Source organism: Naegleria fowleri (genome assembly GCF_008403515.1).
Source record: "Naegleria fowleri strain ATCC 30894 chromosome Unknown tig61, whole genome shotgun sequence".
NCBI lineage: Eukaryota > Heterolobosea > Eutetramitea > Acrasida > Naegleriidae > Naegleria > Naegleria fowleri.
This window is the reverse complement of record NW_025407993.1, coordinates 314,047-332,877: the sequence shown is the minus strand read 5'-3', so window position 1 is coordinate 332,877 and position 18,831 is coordinate 314,047. Positions and strand designations below refer to the sequence as shown.

At 37.4% G+C, this 18,831-nt stretch overlaps 9 protein-coding genes across 9 annotated transcripts; 2 read left to right on the top strand and 7 right to left on the bottom strand.

The window, feature by feature from the left end:
* Positions 1-876: 876 nt before the first annotated feature.
* Positions 877-3,330, top strand: FDP41_008501 (uncharacterized protein; the record flags this gene model as incomplete). The annotated part of the gene is made up of 6 exons (XM_044712362.1): positions 877-1,035; positions 1,104-1,325; positions 1,396-1,658; positions 1,718-2,030; positions 2,089-2,457; positions 2,539-3,330. 6 exons carry the CDS (start codon positions 877-879, stop codon positions 3,328-3,330), a joined length of 2,118 nt encoding a protein of 705 aa, XP_044558007.1.
* A 118-nt stretch (positions 3,331-3,448) lies between these two features.
* FDP41_008500 (uncharacterized protein) lies at positions 3,449-4,441 on the bottom strand (the record flags this gene model as incomplete). Its single annotated transcript, XM_044712361.1, has 1 exon — positions 3,449-4,441. One exon carries the CDS (start codon positions 4,439-4,441, stop codon positions 3,449-3,451), a length of 993 nt encoding a protein of 330 aa, XP_044558006.1.
* Positions 4,442-4,775: 334 nt separating this feature from the next.
* On the bottom strand, positions 4,776-7,145 carry FDP41_008499 (uncharacterized protein; the record flags this gene model as incomplete). Its single annotated transcript, XM_044712358.1, has 4 exons — positions 4,776-6,373; positions 6,424-6,502; positions 6,561-6,599; positions 6,654-7,145. The coding sequence occupies 4 exons, from the start codon at positions 7,143-7,145 to the stop codon at positions 4,776-4,778; spliced, it is 2,208 nt and encodes a 735-aa protein (XP_044558005.1).
* A 282-nt stretch (positions 7,146-7,427) lies between these two features.
* Positions 7,428-8,441, bottom strand: FDP41_008498 (uncharacterized protein; the record flags this gene model as incomplete). The annotated part of the gene is made up of 1 exon (XM_044712357.1): positions 7,428-8,441. The coding sequence occupies one exon, from the start codon at positions 8,439-8,441 to the stop codon at positions 7,428-7,430; it is 1,014 nt and encodes a 337-aa protein (XP_044558004.1).
* Positions 8,442-9,204: 763 nt separating this feature from the next.
* FDP41_008497 (uncharacterized protein) lies at positions 9,205-11,013 on the bottom strand (the record flags this gene model as incomplete). Its single annotated transcript, XM_044712356.1, has 1 exon — positions 9,205-11,013. One exon carries the CDS (start codon positions 11,011-11,013, stop codon positions 9,205-9,207), a length of 1,809 nt encoding a protein of 602 aa, XP_044558003.1.
* Positions 11,014-11,307: 294 nt separating this feature from the next.
* On the bottom strand, positions 11,308-12,558 carry FDP41_008496 (uncharacterized protein; the record flags this gene model as incomplete). Its single annotated transcript, XM_044712355.1, has 1 exon — positions 11,308-12,558. One exon carries the CDS (start codon positions 12,556-12,558, stop codon positions 11,308-11,310), a length of 1,251 nt encoding a protein of 416 aa, XP_044558002.1.
* Positions 12,559-13,011: 453 nt separating this feature from the next.
* FDP41_008495 (uncharacterized protein) lies at positions 13,012-16,041 on the top strand (the record flags this gene model as incomplete). The annotated part of the gene is made up of 1 exon (XM_044712354.1): positions 13,012-16,041. The coding sequence occupies one exon, from the start codon at positions 13,012-13,014 to the stop codon at positions 16,039-16,041; it is 3,030 nt and encodes a 1,009-aa protein (XP_044558001.1).
* A 77-nt stretch (positions 16,042-16,118) lies between these two features.
* Positions 16,119-17,204, bottom strand: FDP41_008494 (uncharacterized protein; the record flags this gene model as incomplete). The annotated part of the gene is made up of 1 exon (XM_044712353.1): positions 16,119-17,204. One exon carries the CDS (start codon positions 17,202-17,204, stop codon positions 16,119-16,121), a length of 1,086 nt encoding a protein of 361 aa, XP_044558000.1.
* Positions 17,205-17,362: 158 nt separating this feature from the next.
* FDP41_008493 (uncharacterized protein) lies at positions 17,363-18,796 on the bottom strand (the record flags this gene model as incomplete). The annotated part of the gene is made up of 1 exon (XM_044712352.1): positions 17,363-18,796. One exon carries the CDS (start codon positions 18,794-18,796, stop codon positions 17,363-17,365), a length of 1,434 nt encoding a protein of 477 aa, XP_044557999.1.
* Between the last annotated feature and the right edge of the window lie 35 nt (positions 18,797-18,831).

Here is an 18,831-nt window from a genome sequence, read left to right as displayed (position 1 = left end):
CTTCACTTTAAAGATATTTATTGAAACCACAAAATACTCTCTCATTTCTTGAATGATGTTATGAACTGAATAGGAGAGAATAAAAACCTTTGAGCAGTACAAAGTGATCTCACTGCAAAAGTACCATTAAATTCAAGCCGGGTGCTGAAGGCTGTTGTTGGTTGGATTGCTGTCCTCGGTCTGCTCCTAATGACAGCTGGATGCATCTTTTCATCTTTTGTCCATAAATAATGTTCTGTTGTTTTATTCGGCAACATTGGAAGGCCGTTGAGAAGGACAGTTTTCAAAGTTTAAATGAATTAATGTTCGTAAGGCAACTTGAGCAGGTGTCTTTTTCCTATTGAAATGAATAAAACATTTGAGACATTAGGCTACGGCCATATCACGATGAATGCACCTCATCCCGTCCGATTTGAGAAGTTAAGTTTCATCGAGCTGCATCAGTACTGAGGTTGGAGACAACTTGGGAATCTGCAGTGCTGTAGCCTTTTTTCATCTGTTTTTGCAGAAACAAAAATCAAACCTTTTTGCAATCCTTTAGCACCATCCCATTACCACAAGTTGACGAGTGAACCACAACTTTACACTTTTGGAGGTTGGTACGAATACATGTATGTTTCAAACAATTCCTTGATGAAGATTTTAATAAGGCACAAGATACCGTGTCAGAAATTTTCCTCTCTCTATTGTTATTCAACCAGTATTGATTTTGAAAAAAAAAGGCGCCAAAACGAAATTTGAAAACATACAAAAAAATTGAACCACCACTCTTGCGAGTATATATCCTTCTCTCATCATTAAAATTTTTCACTTCCTTGATCTTTGAAGTGGAGTTGTAGGACTTCAAAAACAACAACCTCGACGAGAGAGAGAAGAATGGTCCTTCAGGATTATGAAATTCTTGAAGAATTAGGATCCGGATCTTATGGAAAGGTCTATAAGGTTCGGAATCGAATAACGGGAGAAATTTGTGTTGAAAAAGTAGTAAACTTGGATGGCGTTGATGAGAGAGACAAAGAGGAGGCTTTGAATGAGGTAAGAATTTTGAAATTTCAACGAGATTATTCGTAATGAACGGCTCTGTGAACCGGCCATTGGAATAGGCTCGGCTGATGAGTCAATGCGAACATTTCAATATCATCAAATATTTAGACTCTTTTATTGAGAATAATTTTCTTTGTATTATTATGGAATATGCATCTGGAGGAGATCTCACGCAAAAGATCAAGCAACAGCAAGGAAAACCATTTAAGGAGGACTTGTTGTGGAATTTTCTCATTCAAATTTCACAAGGTTTGAAGTATTTGCATGACAAGAGAATTTTAGTAAGTGTTTTTGGTTTTTTGCATGACAAGCAGAATGTAACAACAAATTTAATCAAATCTATTATCACAGCATCGTGATATTAAACCACAGAATATATTCCTTGACGCAGAAGATAATGTGAAAATCGGGGATATGGGACTCGGAAGAATACTCGGTCCTCAATCCTCTTTTGCTTCGACTAATGTGGGAACTCCACTCTACCAAAGCCCAGAATTATGTCAAGAAAGGCCATACAACCACAAGAGTGACGTTTGGGCTTTCGGTTGTCTCATGTATGAGCTGGCATCCTTCTCTCCACCTTTTCTAGCAACGAATCAAATTGCACTTGCCAAGTAAGTGTTCATTGACGAGCTTTTAATGGTGTTTGTAACCCAAGTCAACAATCTTACAGGAAAATTGTGAGTGAAACACCAAGACCTCTTTCTAAACAATATTCAATGGAGCTCCAATTTCTAATTTTCAAAATGTTAGAAAAAGACCCAAACAAACGACCAGATATTAATCATATCCTCAACTATTCCGCTGTAAAATTAAGAATTCAAAAAGCAAAACTGCGTCACAAGGAACTAAAACTGAAAGAACAATTTTTACTTCTTGAAAAACAAATAAGGACTGAATATGAAATGAAAATTCAAGCACTTGAGAAAAAACTAAGGGACTACGAAGAAAAGGAAGCGTCTCAACAGAAAGAAAGAAACGATTTGGTAAGTCTTTGGTGTTGCTGTGATGAACATTTCTCTCCGATTGAACATTCATGAAAAGAGCGAAAGATCGTTCGAACTGAACAAGAAAGAACAAGACCTTCGAGATTTGGAAGAACGACTATTGAAAAAACAAAATCAATTGAATGAGCTTATCAAAAATGGTCACGTCATTATCACTCCCTCGCTTTCAATTCCTCCCACTACACAGACGTCACCAAGATCCAACAACATCAATTCCACAACAACAACACCAACTCCCTCAAATTTGGTGACTCAACCCTCCACTCCCATTCCCTCAGTATCACCGTTTTCTTCGCCTTCGAAGGACATTGCAAGAGATCCCTCAACGACAACACCTCAGAAAAAACTAGACAGCAAATATTACAAAACAGAAACTACAAAGGTGGTGCAAGAAAAGTTTTATAATGTAAGTTTTTTTCATTCTTGAAGTGATAATATTTCTTTTTTTGAAAATGGTGATCCCATTCCAATCCAAAATTAATACCAGCTCTACAACATGTTTCACAATGATCCGCATAGACCAAATTCTCAAATACAACAACAACAACATTTTGGTCATCTAGGACAGCTTCCTCCCTCACATAACCTTCCATCGATGATGATGGGAAATAGACCCAAATCAGCTCCCTCGACACCCATTAAAAAACAAACGGCGTCACCTGAATTAATATTAGTGAATGCTCAAACACCAAGTCCTAAACATCTCTCTCAACATGCTCATGCCCAGCAAAGTCGACCAAAAAGTACCAATGCCGTCCTCGATCACAATCCACATGTAAGGAACAAGAAAAAATCGGTAATTGTTTCACCTAATTTTATGATGTCACCTCAAGCTGGTGTGTCGTTGAACAATACAGCCTCCATACAACTCGATTCTCAAATGGTGGGTAAACTCATGGGTAAGATCTTAATGAAGAAGCAAAGCATAAAAGAGACTCCACTGGGAAATAAGGGAAGAAAACAACCTAACATTCTCAAGGAAGAGACGTTTGATCGAGTGAAAAAACAACTCATGTTCGATGATGAGACGACCATTCTACCAAAGAAAATTTCACCTCCTCGCCCTGCAGTTCAAGCGAACCTTAACACTCCTAACGTCAACATCAATAATTTCATTGATTCAACGCCACGTCTTGACATTGCAGAACCCAAGATTGAAATTGAAGAAAGGATATTTGACTATGATGACGATACACTTGACAACGATATGGAAGGTAGAGAGGACATGATGGACCTGCTTGTTTTGAGAAAAAAGATGAAGAGTGAAGAGACTGCTTGAAATACAATGTGCTGTGACCCATACATTGTTTCGCTTACACAACGTTGCTATCCTCCACGATCAAATTCATCCAACATGATCTACTTGCACCATATAAAAGACTGAGAGATTGAATTTATTAGTTAATCTGAATGGCAACACCAAATTTGTATTCTGACTTGGCTGGATTTGCATCAATTGAGGTGTTAATATTGGTCGACATGGTTGGCATGATATCAAAACTAGCCTTAATATTAAAGTCTTGAGATGCAGTAACACGGAATTTAGCTTGTTGGAACATTTGTTGGAATCCATAAATGAAATTGAGAGTGCGTTCAGAAACATCATAGGTTGCTTCCGTACACAAAAATGTATCAACACCCACTTGTTGATAATAAGAAGCCTTCAAATTATAGGTATTGGCTTGAGAGAGTGGACCAGACACCTTAGCTTCAGCAGTAACAACAGCTTCCTTTGTTGGTTGATAACGCATACATGTGGAAAGACCACTCACTCTGTCCGAGGTTCTATAGAAGCCAGAACATCCGAGTTGAAGGAATGGTAAAACGCTTTGCATATAGGAAATTTGAATTTTGCCCTTCTCAAGATCATACTGAGCATCAATCACATAATCCTTATCTGAATAATCTGCTTTTGCGATAAGGTTATTATTTGCATTTGCATAATTCACTTCGGTCGTAAGTTTTTCATTCAAGAATTTGCGTTTCAACATGAAAAAGTGAATATAATGTGGAAGTTGAATTTGAGAGAGAAGATTAGTTGTCTTGTTTGCAAACGATACGGTAGTGGTATAATCTGGTGGTCTCATTCCGCTTCCACCAACAAAGACGGAGTGGGACAAACCAAATTCATGTTGAGCTGTTTGTCCAATTATTTTGTTTAATTGGACAGTGAAGCCCTCTCCAGCATCGGTAACAAATAAATCCTTTGCTTCTCTGTTATAATCTTCATATTTACGAGGTTCCCTCAAGCCTTTTGCTTTATGTAAATTTCTAATGAAATTTGTTACACTATTAATGAAAGAAGGTGATGTTGAAGGGGGTACCGGTTCTGATGTTGTTGTAGTAGATGCTGTTGGTGGTACGTAAGATGTTGTTGCTGCTTTTCTCATCTTGTTTTGGAAAATTCAAGAATTATTGATGATGGATCGTGATGATGAAGGAGGGAAAGGCGCAGCAAGATTTAATATTTTTTTCGTTCGCAAAAATTCTTCTCTCCACAACATAATTGAATTGATTGGGTTGTTTTGATTGAGAAAAATTTTAAAGATACTCCAAAGTCGTTTCCGGACATGAGTGTTGAACATCAGCTGCTGTGTTTCTTGTTCGAATCAATGCCACTAAAGAGTTCATGTTTTCATTGAAGTTGTACTTGCTTCCGAAAGACAATTCAAAACGTGGATTACTCATTTGAGACACTTCGGCTGAGATGTAGATAATACAATTTTATTCTTGAAATTGATTTACGGAAGCTTCAGAAGATTGCTGTTCTTCAGAGGAAGAAGGATTGCCAGAATTCAAAGAAAGAGCATTAGCAGTTTGTTTCATGAGCTGAGTGACTGTAGCAACTTGTTTCTTCACTTGTTTAGCAGTATCTTCCATTTCTGGAGTTTCGAAAGCACTTATACTCTTGTAAATGGTATTCATGTACGGTATCATTTTGACTTCAATTATTTTTCTAAGAGCTTGCTTTTCTTTTTCCTTAGTGCATAACCCAGCATCCGTGACTCTTTGAAGATGGATGAGTGCTGCTGTTTTTCTATCTAGTGCATCCTCCAACATTTTCTGATGATGATCATAGGCATCGAGTTCTTCTTGTAGCGACAAAATAGTTTCGTCTCTTTCATTCAATCTTGCTGTGAGAGCAATCATGATGTCTCGCTGTTTCAGTAATAATTGTTTGTACCGGTCTACTTGAGCTTTATCCTCTTCAATGGACTGTCTCTCTCTTTCTAATTCTGCCAACTTTTTCTCGTACTGCTTATGAACACGTTCATATTCTTGTTTGATAAGCTTTCGGAATGCGGGTGTTTCTTCAATTTTCTCACCTCCTACCAACAGTTGAGATTGAAGATGAGCGATCTTTTCCTCCAGTTTTCTTTTAAGCGTTTTTTCATGAAGAAACTCTCTTGAACGAGCTTCCAAGGCCTCAATAGCAGCAAGTTTGTCCTCCTCGGCCCTTCTTTTCTCCTCTTCCAATTCAAGAATTCTTTGCTTTCCAACAACAGCCTTATTCTTTTTGGATAGCTCAATTCGTAATCTCTTCAGCTCCTTTTCATACTTTCTTAAAAGGGCTCTCTGATCTAAATCTTCATTCACTGTCACCACGTTTTTGATGCATTTTGCACGTTTTGCAAAGTTAAGAGTAGACAAAGATTCACCATAAAATTCAAGCGCTGGTGAGACCATAGCTAACATTGTGGTTCTACAATTGCCACCCAAGCTGTCGGCTAATAATCTGGTCAACTTGGAATCTCTGTATGGCACATAGACCTCCTTTTTCTTGTATGTTTTAGTGAGAGCAGAAATAACCATTCCCAAGCATGTCAGTGACAGATTGATCTTTTTTGTTTGTTCCAGCAAATCTCCAGAAGCACCGCTCACAGAAACTCTCTCACTACCTGCCAAATCTACAAGATTGAGCTTTCCAATGCGATATGATTCCTTCACCTCATGAGTACCCTGTTTTCCTGTGATTGCATCAGCGTTGGCACAATCAATGTCCTCCTCATTGGAGACGCTACGTTCAAGATGTTCCGCCACAATTATAAATACAGCATGACTTCTACTACTTTCTTCATTCAGCTTTGTGGCCGCTTTTGCTCTTCCTTTTCGACCTCTTTCAATAAGTTGATAAATTTCTTTAGGCGTTCTTACAACCACTTCCGTGAGACCTTCCACACACGTTCCTTTTTTCTTGTCCTCTCTTATTGTAAGATTACTTTTTGATGGATCCAACAGGTCATAAATGACCTCTTTGTAAATCTGAAGATAGGATGCTCTGATTAAAAAATTAATGTTCGAAGATCCTTTTGTTTCTATGTCTGAGTGAGGTTTATAAACAAAGATTTTTCTGGAGTTGATATCAACTTACAATCAAAAATATCTTCCGTTGCTCTCGGAATGACTCCCCTTAGCTCTCTCTTTCCACTAAACCCCTCCATGGTAAATGTCTAATGGTGTGATGAATCCACAACGTTAAAACAGTTCATTCATTAAAATGTAACGTACCTTACCTGTACCAGTTTGGCCGTAAGCAAACAGAGTAGCCTAAAATCCATTGTAAGGAATGTAAATGCAAGCCTAAATAAATGATCAACTTACATTATAACCCTTTAGAACCGAGAGTACAGCTCCTCTTGCATGATTTTCATAAATTTCATCTTGTTTGCTATCTTCACCGTAAACGTGATCAAACGTAAACGAATGACCCATGCTGTAATCACTCTCAAGGGAATCGGATATGGTCAAACTCTTGTGTGAGTCATTAATTTTGATGGTGCTCACAAAGGGCTCACCTCGTTCCTGAGCAGCTTTTACTTCTCGAGGTAATGGTGGTCTTACACGAACAACAACTGTAATGTGCTCTTGTTGAGAAGAATCAAAATCATCCTCAATATTTCCTGCTCCCGACATTGTATCGTCCATCTCCTCATCCACTTCCTCATATTCGTTATTGTTGTTGATGATATTTTGGTGGTTGTTGTTGTTATTAATATTGACGCTGTTGATGATCTTGTTCGCCGAGGATGCCTGTTGCATTGATGAGGAGCTACTAGCACTAAAGCTTCTCCGAAAGCTGCCACTACGATTCATGAATATTTTTTCGTTTTTAATTGTGTTGTTGTTTGGAGGTGACGAATTGGCGGGCTGGCTGTAATTCTATTGAATGTTATTTTGAATTATTGGAAAACATGATCTCCAAGATAATGTTCAATGAATTCTAAAGAGAGTAACTCACAAAATTTACTCTGTGTTTAAACTTGATCACAAATGACCAATGGGAAAAATCACCATGGATAATGGAGGAAGAAAAATTGAAGGGCAGGAACGAGAGAAAACCGAACAGTGGCAACCTGTTTGGTTTGGCTCCCAAAATTATTTGACATCGGTCTGAGAAGGGTTGAAAACCTCTGCAACCATGCATCGTGCACTACCACCACCAATCTTTTCAATAGTTTTGCTAATTGGGAATACTACGATCTTTCCGTGTTCCTTTTCTAACATGTTTCGTTGGTCTTCAGTAAATCCGTTGTATGCAGAATCAGACATGACAATAACTTTTCCTCCAGTCTTTGTGCACAATTGCAGGACATTGGCACACATGAACTTTTCAGTTTGCTCAATGGTCAAATCAATCACGGTTTTTCTTGATTTTCTCAATGCTGACATTACTTTCTCTCTGTCCTCTTCAACAATGACTGCTGAGCAAACAATGGCAAAATCTTCGCCAATACTGAGCATGACGTTTGTATGATAGAACTCCTTTCCATTCGAGCTCTTGGTTCTGAATGTCACCAACTCGGTTTTAGCCCCGTTAGTGTGTTGAATAAACTTTTCTAATTGTTTGGCATGACATCTCTCTGACAAATTGGCATACACAACACCATTCAAATGATCAAAGACCATACAACCGGTACCTTCCAAAGCCATCGATGATGGTTCGTTGTGCATTTCAATAACACGAGAAACAGTGAGATTGGCTCCTTTCAACAATTCCAAGACATCATTCAAACGTTCAACTTCAGCTCTTCGATTCTGTGTGAACATGGGATAGGTAAACACTGTTCCGTCATCACAGGTTGAGAACCAGTTGTTTGGGAAAACAGCATCAGGAACTTTGGTAGAGAGTGGACTTTTAGGAGCCTCCAAAACCAAAACTTGAACACCGGCCTCTCGCAAATTCTTCACGCTCTGTTCAAATTCAGAGAGAGCATCATCTCGAATTTGAGAAGCCGATTTATCCTCAATTCTGTTCTGAAATTCATTATCTACAGCAGTTTGTTCATTAAAAGCAAAATCCACAGGTCTCACCATGAGGACTGTATCGGTGAGTTGTGGGTGTTGATGATGATGAGGACGAGGTGAAGAAGAAGGTGGTTGTTGGGACATTTTTTTTGGATTTTTTGTGTGCGAACTCCTTTTGCGAACGAATTTGTAATGGAGAGCAGCAGAGATGACGCTAGAAAAAGGTTTTTTAAATTGTGCTTGCTGATCGCAGGTTTACTCAAATACAATTAGAGGATATCCTGATATCTAGATGATATGAATTGACAATAATGTGTTAATATCCGTTGAATTTAAGGATGTTGATTGCAATTGAAGTAAAAGAATATAAATCAAGCAATGGTTAACGCAGATCCACACACAGGATGAACGTTTCGCTTTGATAAGAAGATCCCTTTCATGACTCAGCCGTACCACCAATGTTTTGTAAACTTTACTAATTATCATAATTTAAAAAAGATCCCTCGTGGTCCCACTGTGTCGAACAGGAGAAACGTTTCCCACTTCCCACTAAGGTTGAAAATAATGTCATCAAGATGGCCTAATTGTTGTGGCTTTCGGTGGTTGTTTTCTGTGTATAAATGTTGATGTAAGTTGTGAGAACCAACCACAAGTGTCTTCATCATTGAGGTTCGTACATCCATTCCCATTGTTGGTTTCAATACCATTCATGTGGAATAAATGGCATACCTATATTGTGAAGACAAATTCTCGACAAATCTCTTATTGTGAAGTGTGTCAGATTCCCTCAAATAGCAATACCGAATAGATATCAGAATTGGAACTGAATACCTTCAGGTTTTTCAAAAATATCACGTTGAAAATTATTATCAATTTCCAAAAGATCACAACATACAAATAACTATGCTCAACTGAAATGTCGTGAACTCGAATGAATGTTTTCCAATTCTTCCAATACCAATGCATAAAACTTTTCAACATTAAATCTCAAATGACAATCACCGTAATAGTAAACGCTCCCTGGTGGTTCCACTTTTTTCACCTTATATCCAACGCCATTGAGAGAATTCTCTTTGACACATTCAATCATGTCTAAATGATCATTGAGTGAAATGGTTCGAACGTTTGAAAATGTTTTGTGAATTCGAATGTTGTAGTCGCTGCATTGCAAAGTTTCAGATCGACACAGAGGAGAGAAGAAGAGGAGAGATGTTGGATTGAGCATGAACATAGACATGTACGAGGCAGATCCCTGAGTGCTAACGTAAACATCCAAATCTTTGAAGAATTGCAGTTGTTCCATGGCCTTCAATTCTTCTAATTTCAACTCGATAATTTCCACTGAATGAAATCTCTTATAGATGGCATTCAAACGAGTCAATATTTCTGTTTTCTTCTCATTAAAGTAATTTGCAATTTCGAACGTGTTAATAATGGAATCTTTGTGTTTGGAAGAAATTGGTTTTCTTTGAATGGCAATTTTGAGAGTACGTTGATGGGAGGTATGCGTTTGGCGATTCTCTTGGCCATACTTTTTTGATTCCAAATATCCCACTTGATTCAATATATAATTCCTAAATAAGGGAAATATTGTTTCACGACCATAAAAATCAAAATAATGTGACTCCACAGATCCAATGAATAGGCTAGAGAAGCATGTTTGCACTTCATTGCCTTCTTCTCGTGACAGTTGATCCTTAATGGATTGTTCCACGTTATCTTGTCTGCATGGAGCATAATGAATATAATAAGAATTTGTGAATTGATCAAAACACAGCTGAAGAGGTTTGTGAGATGAGAAAAATTTTGCCCATTCCAATGAAACTGCTTCAGCTCTCTCTGGTGGATGACCTGCTCTCGGTAGTGAACCAGTCTCTTTGTTAAATGGATCATCTAAAAACAGTAAAAAATGATTGGAGTTCACATACTCGAAATTTGCCATCATGTTAAAAACTGAAAATAAATTATCCATGATCAAGTGACCCACATTCGAGGTGGCATATCTCGAGAATGCAAAGGTTGGTGTTTGAATCCAACTAAATTGTTTTGAAATTTTAAAAATTGAATTTTCATCTGTTCCTGTAAAATAATTGTTGGATTGCGTTACTTGTTGTTGAGGAGGCACTCGAGTATGAACTTTAAATTTGATCGATTCATGCATGACCAATCTCAAGGAACTTGTGAGTACAAGAATTTGATCATTGAATTTTTTTCTTTCATGCGGGTTATGTAAATATAACAACCATTCTCCTCTCCTATTCAAACACACATTTTCTAAAACACATGAAGTATAAAGTGAGTTCCAATTGAGTGAATATCTATTGTTTAAACTTGTTTGATTGACGTGATCCGGTATATGTTTGATACAATTGTAGTGACTCGAAAATATTGATTTTCCGATTTGATGATGAATTTGTGGAAGAATTTCACTTTTTTTGTTGTTATTGTGAAGGAGATAATTTTGAAATTCGTGTGGAATTTTTGGAGGGGTGTACCTATTGATTAAATTAATCGTTGTTGCGGGTGATGATAAAGTGACATCGTTTTCATGATTGGATGACGTTGTTAAATGTAATGTTCGTTTTTTAAAATAAATCATCATGAGAGTGGTGAGGAGGGTTGAGAAAGTGATGAGACACATCAAGATCCACCAATTATATTTCTTGATTGGATTGGAAGGAGGTGGAGAGTTGCTGCTGCCATTGTGATTGACCATTTGTAAAAGGTGGTACTATCATGAATTTTTTTTGTCGTGTGACAAGGTGTTTTGATCACAACAATTAATTTGTCATGTTTATTCAGGCAGGATGAAATTTAAGGAATTATAAAATAACGCAGTCCATAACATATTTTAGTTGTGTGCTATTGGAGGTTTTGTCTATAGTAAATCTTCCAAAGTGAGAATATTATGAAGCAAAAGAACTCCAAGGAAATTCCTTTCTGTCGAAAGTGCATTTCCTTCTTCAGAACTAGTTCTTCTATGCGACGGAAGTAACAGAGTTTCAATTAATTAATTATATACATAGGCAGGTTCATCTTCTTCGTCTTCATCCAACATTTCCTTGCATCCTTCAAACTCCGCCTCCAAAAACTCTTTGAATTTACGTACAATTTTACAAAATAAAAACCAAGATGCTGGCTTTACAATTTCGTCATCCTCCTCAATAGATCTAACGGTAAGAAAGAGTTGAAGAACAGTCTTTTGAAGAAAGTGGTCTCGTTTGCTTAATTTTGGTTTTTGCTTGTGTTGAGCTTGTTCTTTCTTTTCTAAAGTGCTCGAAGATGTCATCTCCAATAATTCCTCTTCATTGGGATCAAAATCATGCTCTACTAAATCTTGAATGAAATCTCTTGGAAGCATTTGAAATTGACATCGTAAAATACTAACAAATGAAATAAAAATGTCGTTTCTTTCTAAAAGAGCATCTTCACAGTTGCAAAACAAATGCACAAGTTTTTTCCATTGGTTTAGCCCATGCAGACACTGTCCATGAAGAAGGCAAATAAAGGAAAATTGCATTTCTGCCAATAGCTCTTTAGTCGCCCGTTCCATTGAGCAACCACGTTTTACGAAAGATTGTAGAATTTCTTCCAGCAATTGAGACTTATCAAAGTTAAGCTTGGTAATTTGCTCAGGACTGAGGCCTTTTCGATTGAGCTTTTGAGGAATATGAGTGTAATAAATTGTGTTTGATTTCTTATCTATATGATTTTCTTGTTCCTCTTGATGTAGAGTAGAAGTAATTTTTCTATGAATTGGCTCAATTCTTTGCAAGAATTGATCATCAATGAATGAAACAAGCTCTGGCCAATTTCTTTTCATATCTTCAGAATATGGAGCTATTTGTTTGAAGAATAATCCACTTTTGTATTGACTTTCAACCTCTCGAAACTTGGGATCATTGTCCCTCGAGAGAATTGAAAAATCTTCTTCATTCTCATCAAACATTAAAATCAATATTGGATGTTCTCTTGTGAAAATATGAAAAAAGCTTATTCTTGGTCCTTGGCCACTCCCGAACTTGTCATGATCAATTCTATTATAATACATCAAGTGTGGAATGTCGAGAGGAATTTGATTAATGCTTCGGAATTCTTTTCCCAGACGATGCGAATAATTATCAATTCCGAACTCAAATAATTCAGGTACATTTAAACAAATGACTGTTCCTTGTACAATGCTTGTAAAATCATCATCAGTACTGATCCTAACATCCTCTTCTGTGTTCCCAGATGTGCTCCCGTTTTTGTTTTGAATCATTTTTTCGTAAATTACCCTCAAATGAGTTGAACATCTCAGTTAGAACTGAGTTGCTTTAAGTAAGACCATCTTTATCAACGAAACTGCATAAACAACACCTTCAATCATTTCGCTCCATCATATGACTTCCAATAATATTTCCATCAACCCATTGTTGTTGTAAACACTCAAAAAATTTCCAAATCTGTATTTTTTTAAAAAATAAACCAACGCACAAAACTTCTCTCACCACGTACATTACCCAAAGCAACCCGAAGAAGACTCACTCTCAAGGATTGCGAAAACTGAAATAACAACATTGTTCATCATCCAACAAGTAGTAAGAGAATCTCTCTTTCTCTGTTGATCAACACTCCCTCGAACTATTATTGCTTACCAACAATATTTTGAGGTAGCCGTTACAAGGTTCAAACAACTCTTCACTTCAAACATTAATTTATAAAAACACAGAGAATGTCAAAGAACACTCATCACTTCAAGAAGTATACAGGAGGACTTTCTCAGTCATCCATCTCCATGCTCACTTCCAATCAGAGTTTACCTAATCCTCCTACTTCCGTCAAATTATTTAATAGTGAATCCTTCTCTCCATCTTCTTCTTCAAACTCTTCTCAACCAACGACAACAACACCTTTTACTTCCAAATCCTCTTCATCACCATCCTCCAATAACGCTTCACCAGCCACATCTCTATCATCTTCCTATGTAAGAAACACTAAGAGCTCTGTTCAATTACCTCCAAACGCTCAAACCGACGCTTTCAACTACAAAACATATCACTACAACAATTATACGTATTATGCATCGCCAGGACAAACTCCAAAACAACGATATCAACCTCACCACCACAATGCTAACGCACCAAATCCATATTATGATGAAGAGGCTTTCTTCTTACAACAAGAGCCAGGAGGAGCCGATTTTGCTGCTTCATCATCGAACATTCTTCTTACTCAACCACCAATTCAACAAAACGATGGAGCACGAAAGAAGCTTCAATATATAGGATCACGAATTTATAAGAAGACAAATAGTACATCATCCGCACTCACATCATCAACACCTTCAGTAAGTTGTCCATCCTCTCCGAGCAAGAATCGAATGAGAGAGTCAACAACTAGCCAGTTTGGGAAGAGAGCATTCCATAGCATGAGTAGTTTCACCTCTCCTGGCTCTGTGAACCTCTCGCGAGCGTTCAAAGAAGAATCTAAACAACAGCACGTCATTGTTGAGTATGATGATGAATTTGAACGGAGATTAGCAATTATAACAGGTCCAGAATCATTGGATGAAAATAACAACAAATGGATTATTATTGATATTACCGGAAGAAATAGAGTGGTTAACTCAAGCCAACTAACTTATCAATTCTCTTCAGACAATACCGACCAAAATTTCAACATTGATGACGTACGACAGTTACAAGCTCAAAGCAGTGCCATGATAGAAAAATTAACTCCAGAAGATTGCGATAATATGTGGAAAGCATTCTTGCAACGAAAGAGCGTAAAGATAACGATAAAAGACGCTGCCGAACATCTATTCCAATCTACAGAACCTGCCTCTCTTTACTCTGCCTACCGATTTCTTTACAAAAATCCTTTATACTTTAAACACACCTCTAACCTCAATTTTGAATGTCGCTCACTTAGAGAGGTTGAAGAGCTGAAACAAATGGGATCAAAAGAGAAAGAAACCATTTTGAAGGACAAAATATTTTTACTTAAAATCGCTAATCGATTGCTAGCTACAAACGAGGAAAGAGGTTTATTCTACAAGCAATTACGGAATAATGTAATGAAAGAAATCAAAGCAATGCGACCGGACTTGGAAATTACCAGAGAGTTTCTTGAAATCGATGAAGAACAAGATAAAGAAAGACTCTCTCTATTTAGACAGTATGCGCTGGGAATGTATACCAATTTGGATAACAAGAAAAGAGTTTATGAGGCCTTTTTCAAACCTCTCGGAGCTGATGACCATCTTCAAGCGTTCAGAGTTGCAAGAGACTTGAAACTTTTTACAACACAGAATATTCACTTGTTACGGTCAATGGAGGATGAAATGTGTCACATGAAGGAGGAGGATAATTTTAAAAAAATAGTGCGTGAGAATATTGACTCCATCGTTAACTCCACAGACCCCGATAGCAAGATTAGAAGAGACTTACGCCATCTTCCTGTTTTCACTATTGACGAATATCCAAAAACAACAGAAGTAGATGACGGAGTGAGTGTCGAAGTACGAGATGGAGCCACTTACATGTATATTCATATAGCAGACGTCACTCGATTCATCAACCAAGGTTCCACTATTGACTACGAGGCCCAAAAACGAGTGTCGAGCATTTACCTCCCAGAGAAAAAGTTTAACATGATATCGTCGGAACTGAGCGAAGATGTTTTAAGTTTATCTGACAAAAAGGAAAACTATTCGCTCACATTTTCTTCCAAGGTTGGCAGCGATGGTTCTCTATCAGAATGGCAGGCATTTCCTGCAATTCTTGGCAAAGTTCAAAAGATAGACTATTCACTTGCTGATCAAATTATTGACAAAACTGTGGAAGTAGATCCAGAAGTCTATGACGCATTCCAATTAATGCTCCAAGTTGCAAATTTGAGATTTGCATACCGAATGAGAAAAGGGGCTACTCCACCTTCACTTTCTCCCAAACCGAAAGTTGATGTTTCTAACTCTGAACAATCGATCCAAATTGGAACTTCATGGGAGGAACAGGTTGGCTCATCTCGAAGACTAGTGCAGGAGTTTATGATTGCAGCCAATGAAATTGGAGGACATTATGCTTTACAACATGATATAGCGGTTCCTTACAGAGGAACAAGAACAGTCACCATGGAAATTCCTCCACTTCCAGAAGAAGAAATTAATCAAATTCTTTCTCTATCTCCAAAAATATCAGAAAAGGATCTATGTGATGTGGTTGTTCGTTCTAACAACTCGTTTTTCCCAACTGCTGGAGTTTGCATCAATCAATCTCCTAAATTCCATCAAGGTATTGGTAGTTCAACTTATGTCCAAGTTACTTCACCAATTAGAAGATACAGCGACCTCTTAGTTCACTATCAACTTAAGGCCCAAATGAGAGGAGAAAAACAACCTTATACATGGGATGAAATTCAGGAAATTCTCTTTGCAATTGAACCAACGACCAGAGCCATTGCAAGCTTGCAAAAAAAGAGTGAAAGATTCTGGTTATTGAAGTATTTTGAACAAAACTTGACCACCCATTCAGGAAGAAATAATCGATACAAGGCATTAGTGTTAGAGTCAAAGAAAAATGCGATAACAAGTCTTGACCCAGACGAACTTCCTTTTGTGTTGTCACTCTATTTGATTGAATCAGCATTCAGAGCAAGCGTCAAATCTTCCAATAGCTATGAAGTTGGTGATTTTCTGGATGTTAAGGTTTCCTCCGTTTCGCCTTACAACGACGAAATTAGTTTTGAAGAAATTACAAAATAAACCAACAAGAACATATAATATATGGGATATGAAATTTAAAAATGTGGTTTTGATTGATAAATAAACAAGTTTGTGTCTTATTGCTGCTTCAACTCTTTCTTCTTAATTCTCTTCCATTTCTTCATGAGAACTTCAATGGTGGTGACCAAGTTTCCAGCAGCCAAGATGAGGAATAGAGCTGCGTTTGCAAAAACTTGCCATTCAACATCTCTCCAGTTTGGAGCGCTGAAATATCCCATGTCTAACAATAGGTATGCATTGTAAAATTGGAATAATTGGCCCAAGAAAATGAATGGCAATAGGAAGAATAGCGCGAGGGAAGTTTCAACAACGACTTGAGAGCTATCAGAGTTTGCAACGTCCATCATACTTGACTTTCCAATTGCTGTTCTGACATAGAGACGATCTTTCTGATACTTGTACTGTAAAACCTGCACAATGGAAGCATAAAGGGCATAAAGTAAAAAATAAGGCCTAAATGCTTGATAGAGAACAGTTTCTGGCCAAGTCAACAACGTAATGACCAACACAATACTCAAATAGTGATGTCTAATCCACCATGCCTTGATGTTCGATCCATTCACTGCCAAGATATTCTCTCTGATAGCCAATGTCAAATAAAAGTATGTCAAATACAAATGATAAAAAGTGTCCAATACTCGGGAATGAAAGAAGAAGGCCAACAATAACGTGATCGGAATATTCAGTACCGTACACTTGTACTTGAAAGTCTCATACTCCTTTTTGAAATTAAATTTTCTTGAATCATCACCCACTAACACAACACTATATTCCTTTCCGAGAAATTGCTCAACAAAGAATCCACCCGTGTTCAATGTTTGTTTACCGATCATCTCGAGTTTCTTTGCACTGTGTTTGAGTTGAGCCTTCTTCTCAGCCAATTGTCTGAAATTCTCATGATCATCAATCGCACCATTATCCGATGAGGAAGAGGATGAGGCATGAGATTGTTCCAACGCATTCAACATGGCCAAACACGACTTGATTCTCTTCTTTTGCTTATCCGTTTTCTTCTTCAAATCCGTTTCACTCCTATACAGGTCCGCTCGTTTCTCTTTCACTAATTTATCAAACGTACTCTCAATCGCTTCCTGATCTTTCATACAGTCGGCGAATTCTTCCAAGATTTGATGAGCATCCATTTTTTTTTTCGAATTTTTTTTTGTGAATTCATGATGAGAAGAGGTTCGTTCCAAAAAAGGGATGCGACACAAAGGAGGTTTGTATGTTTTTTCTGAATGCACGAATCCTTATAGATTAAGAAGATGATGATGATGATGACGAAAAGAGATCGAGGGTGCTAGTGATTGGCTTTGAATGTTTTTCCGAATGATTTAAATTTCACATCCTCTCTTGAACTGTTATTGATTTTATTCCATTTGAATATTTGAAGTGTATGATCGACGTAATTTAACACATATAATTCTCCATTCTGTTCATTCAAACACATGCCACATGGACTGTACACTTCACAATGTCCATCGAAGGGAGTGGATTTTAATTGTCCTCGGACATTTCGAATGGAAATTCCATTTCGATCGGCCACGTACATGCATCCAGAGAAATCCAAATCTCCCAAAAGACCCTTAATAGAGACAGATTTTTGAAAACACACGACATGAGCCATTCCATGATGTGAAAAATCACCTTGTCTCAATAGGACAATTCTTGAGCTGTTGGATTTCATCATTTCCACAAGGAGAATATCTTGAGAATGAGGAGAAACAACAATCAAAGTTGGAGTGAAAAATTTCGTTTGTTTAGAAAGTTCATTTTGGATCCATTCTTGATAATGAGTGATTGAGAAAAGAGCTTGTCCAGTGTGTGCCTCTAAAACCTTAATTCGATGATTAAGGGAATCACAGACCAATAAGAGGTATAAATTGTCAGAATAATTTCGATCCTCCTTCTTCACATGCCTGATATCACTACTCCTACTATCGACAGTAATGGAAGAATTCACTTGTAATTCCTCATCGTGTTGTTCTGATTGATTTGAGGCAAAATTGACATGCAAGAATTTTCCTTTCTCGACCAAAGCCATGGACGATGGCCGTGAAAAATGTTGCAATGAATTTCCGCATTCTCCTGTAATTCCACTCTTCCAAACATATTCTGTCGTGTTTTTCAATGGAGGAATGAGCATTCCCACCAAAGAGGTCAAAAAGTATTTCACTAAATTTTTGGAACTCTCTTGAAAGGACTCGATACATTTTCGAATGTTGAATTTGTAAACACAATGATCCAGACAGGAGACCATCACTGAATCTTCATCAAAATCTTTTTTGAAAAATTCACATGTATGTGAATGTTGTCGCGAAATTGCCTTTCCATATTTGGAATGATTATTGGACTCGATACATAAATATTGAGGAATATGAGGAGTGTGAATGGTTGCTTTGAATCTTTTCGTGTCCATGTCAAAAAGTTGAATTCTTTGATTGTGACTGTCACAGACGAGTATGCAACGAGTCTTGTACGATAATTTGACGTCAGTGGGACGAGCAAAATGTAAATTGTCAGATCCGATTTGAGAGGGAGTTCCTAATGTGGAAATTAAATCGAAATTGTTGGAAAAGGATTTTTGATAATGATGAAAGAATTTGTTGGAAAGAAGACGAATTAACAAGTCGGAGGTGGATGTGATCGAGTTGGAGTGTTGTCGTTGTGATGTGAAATCCAAATCGAGATGAAGTGTGACTCGATCGATGAATGATTTTCTTTGTGGTTGCATTTTTTTAATGTGTGAAATTTACAAAATTCGAAATA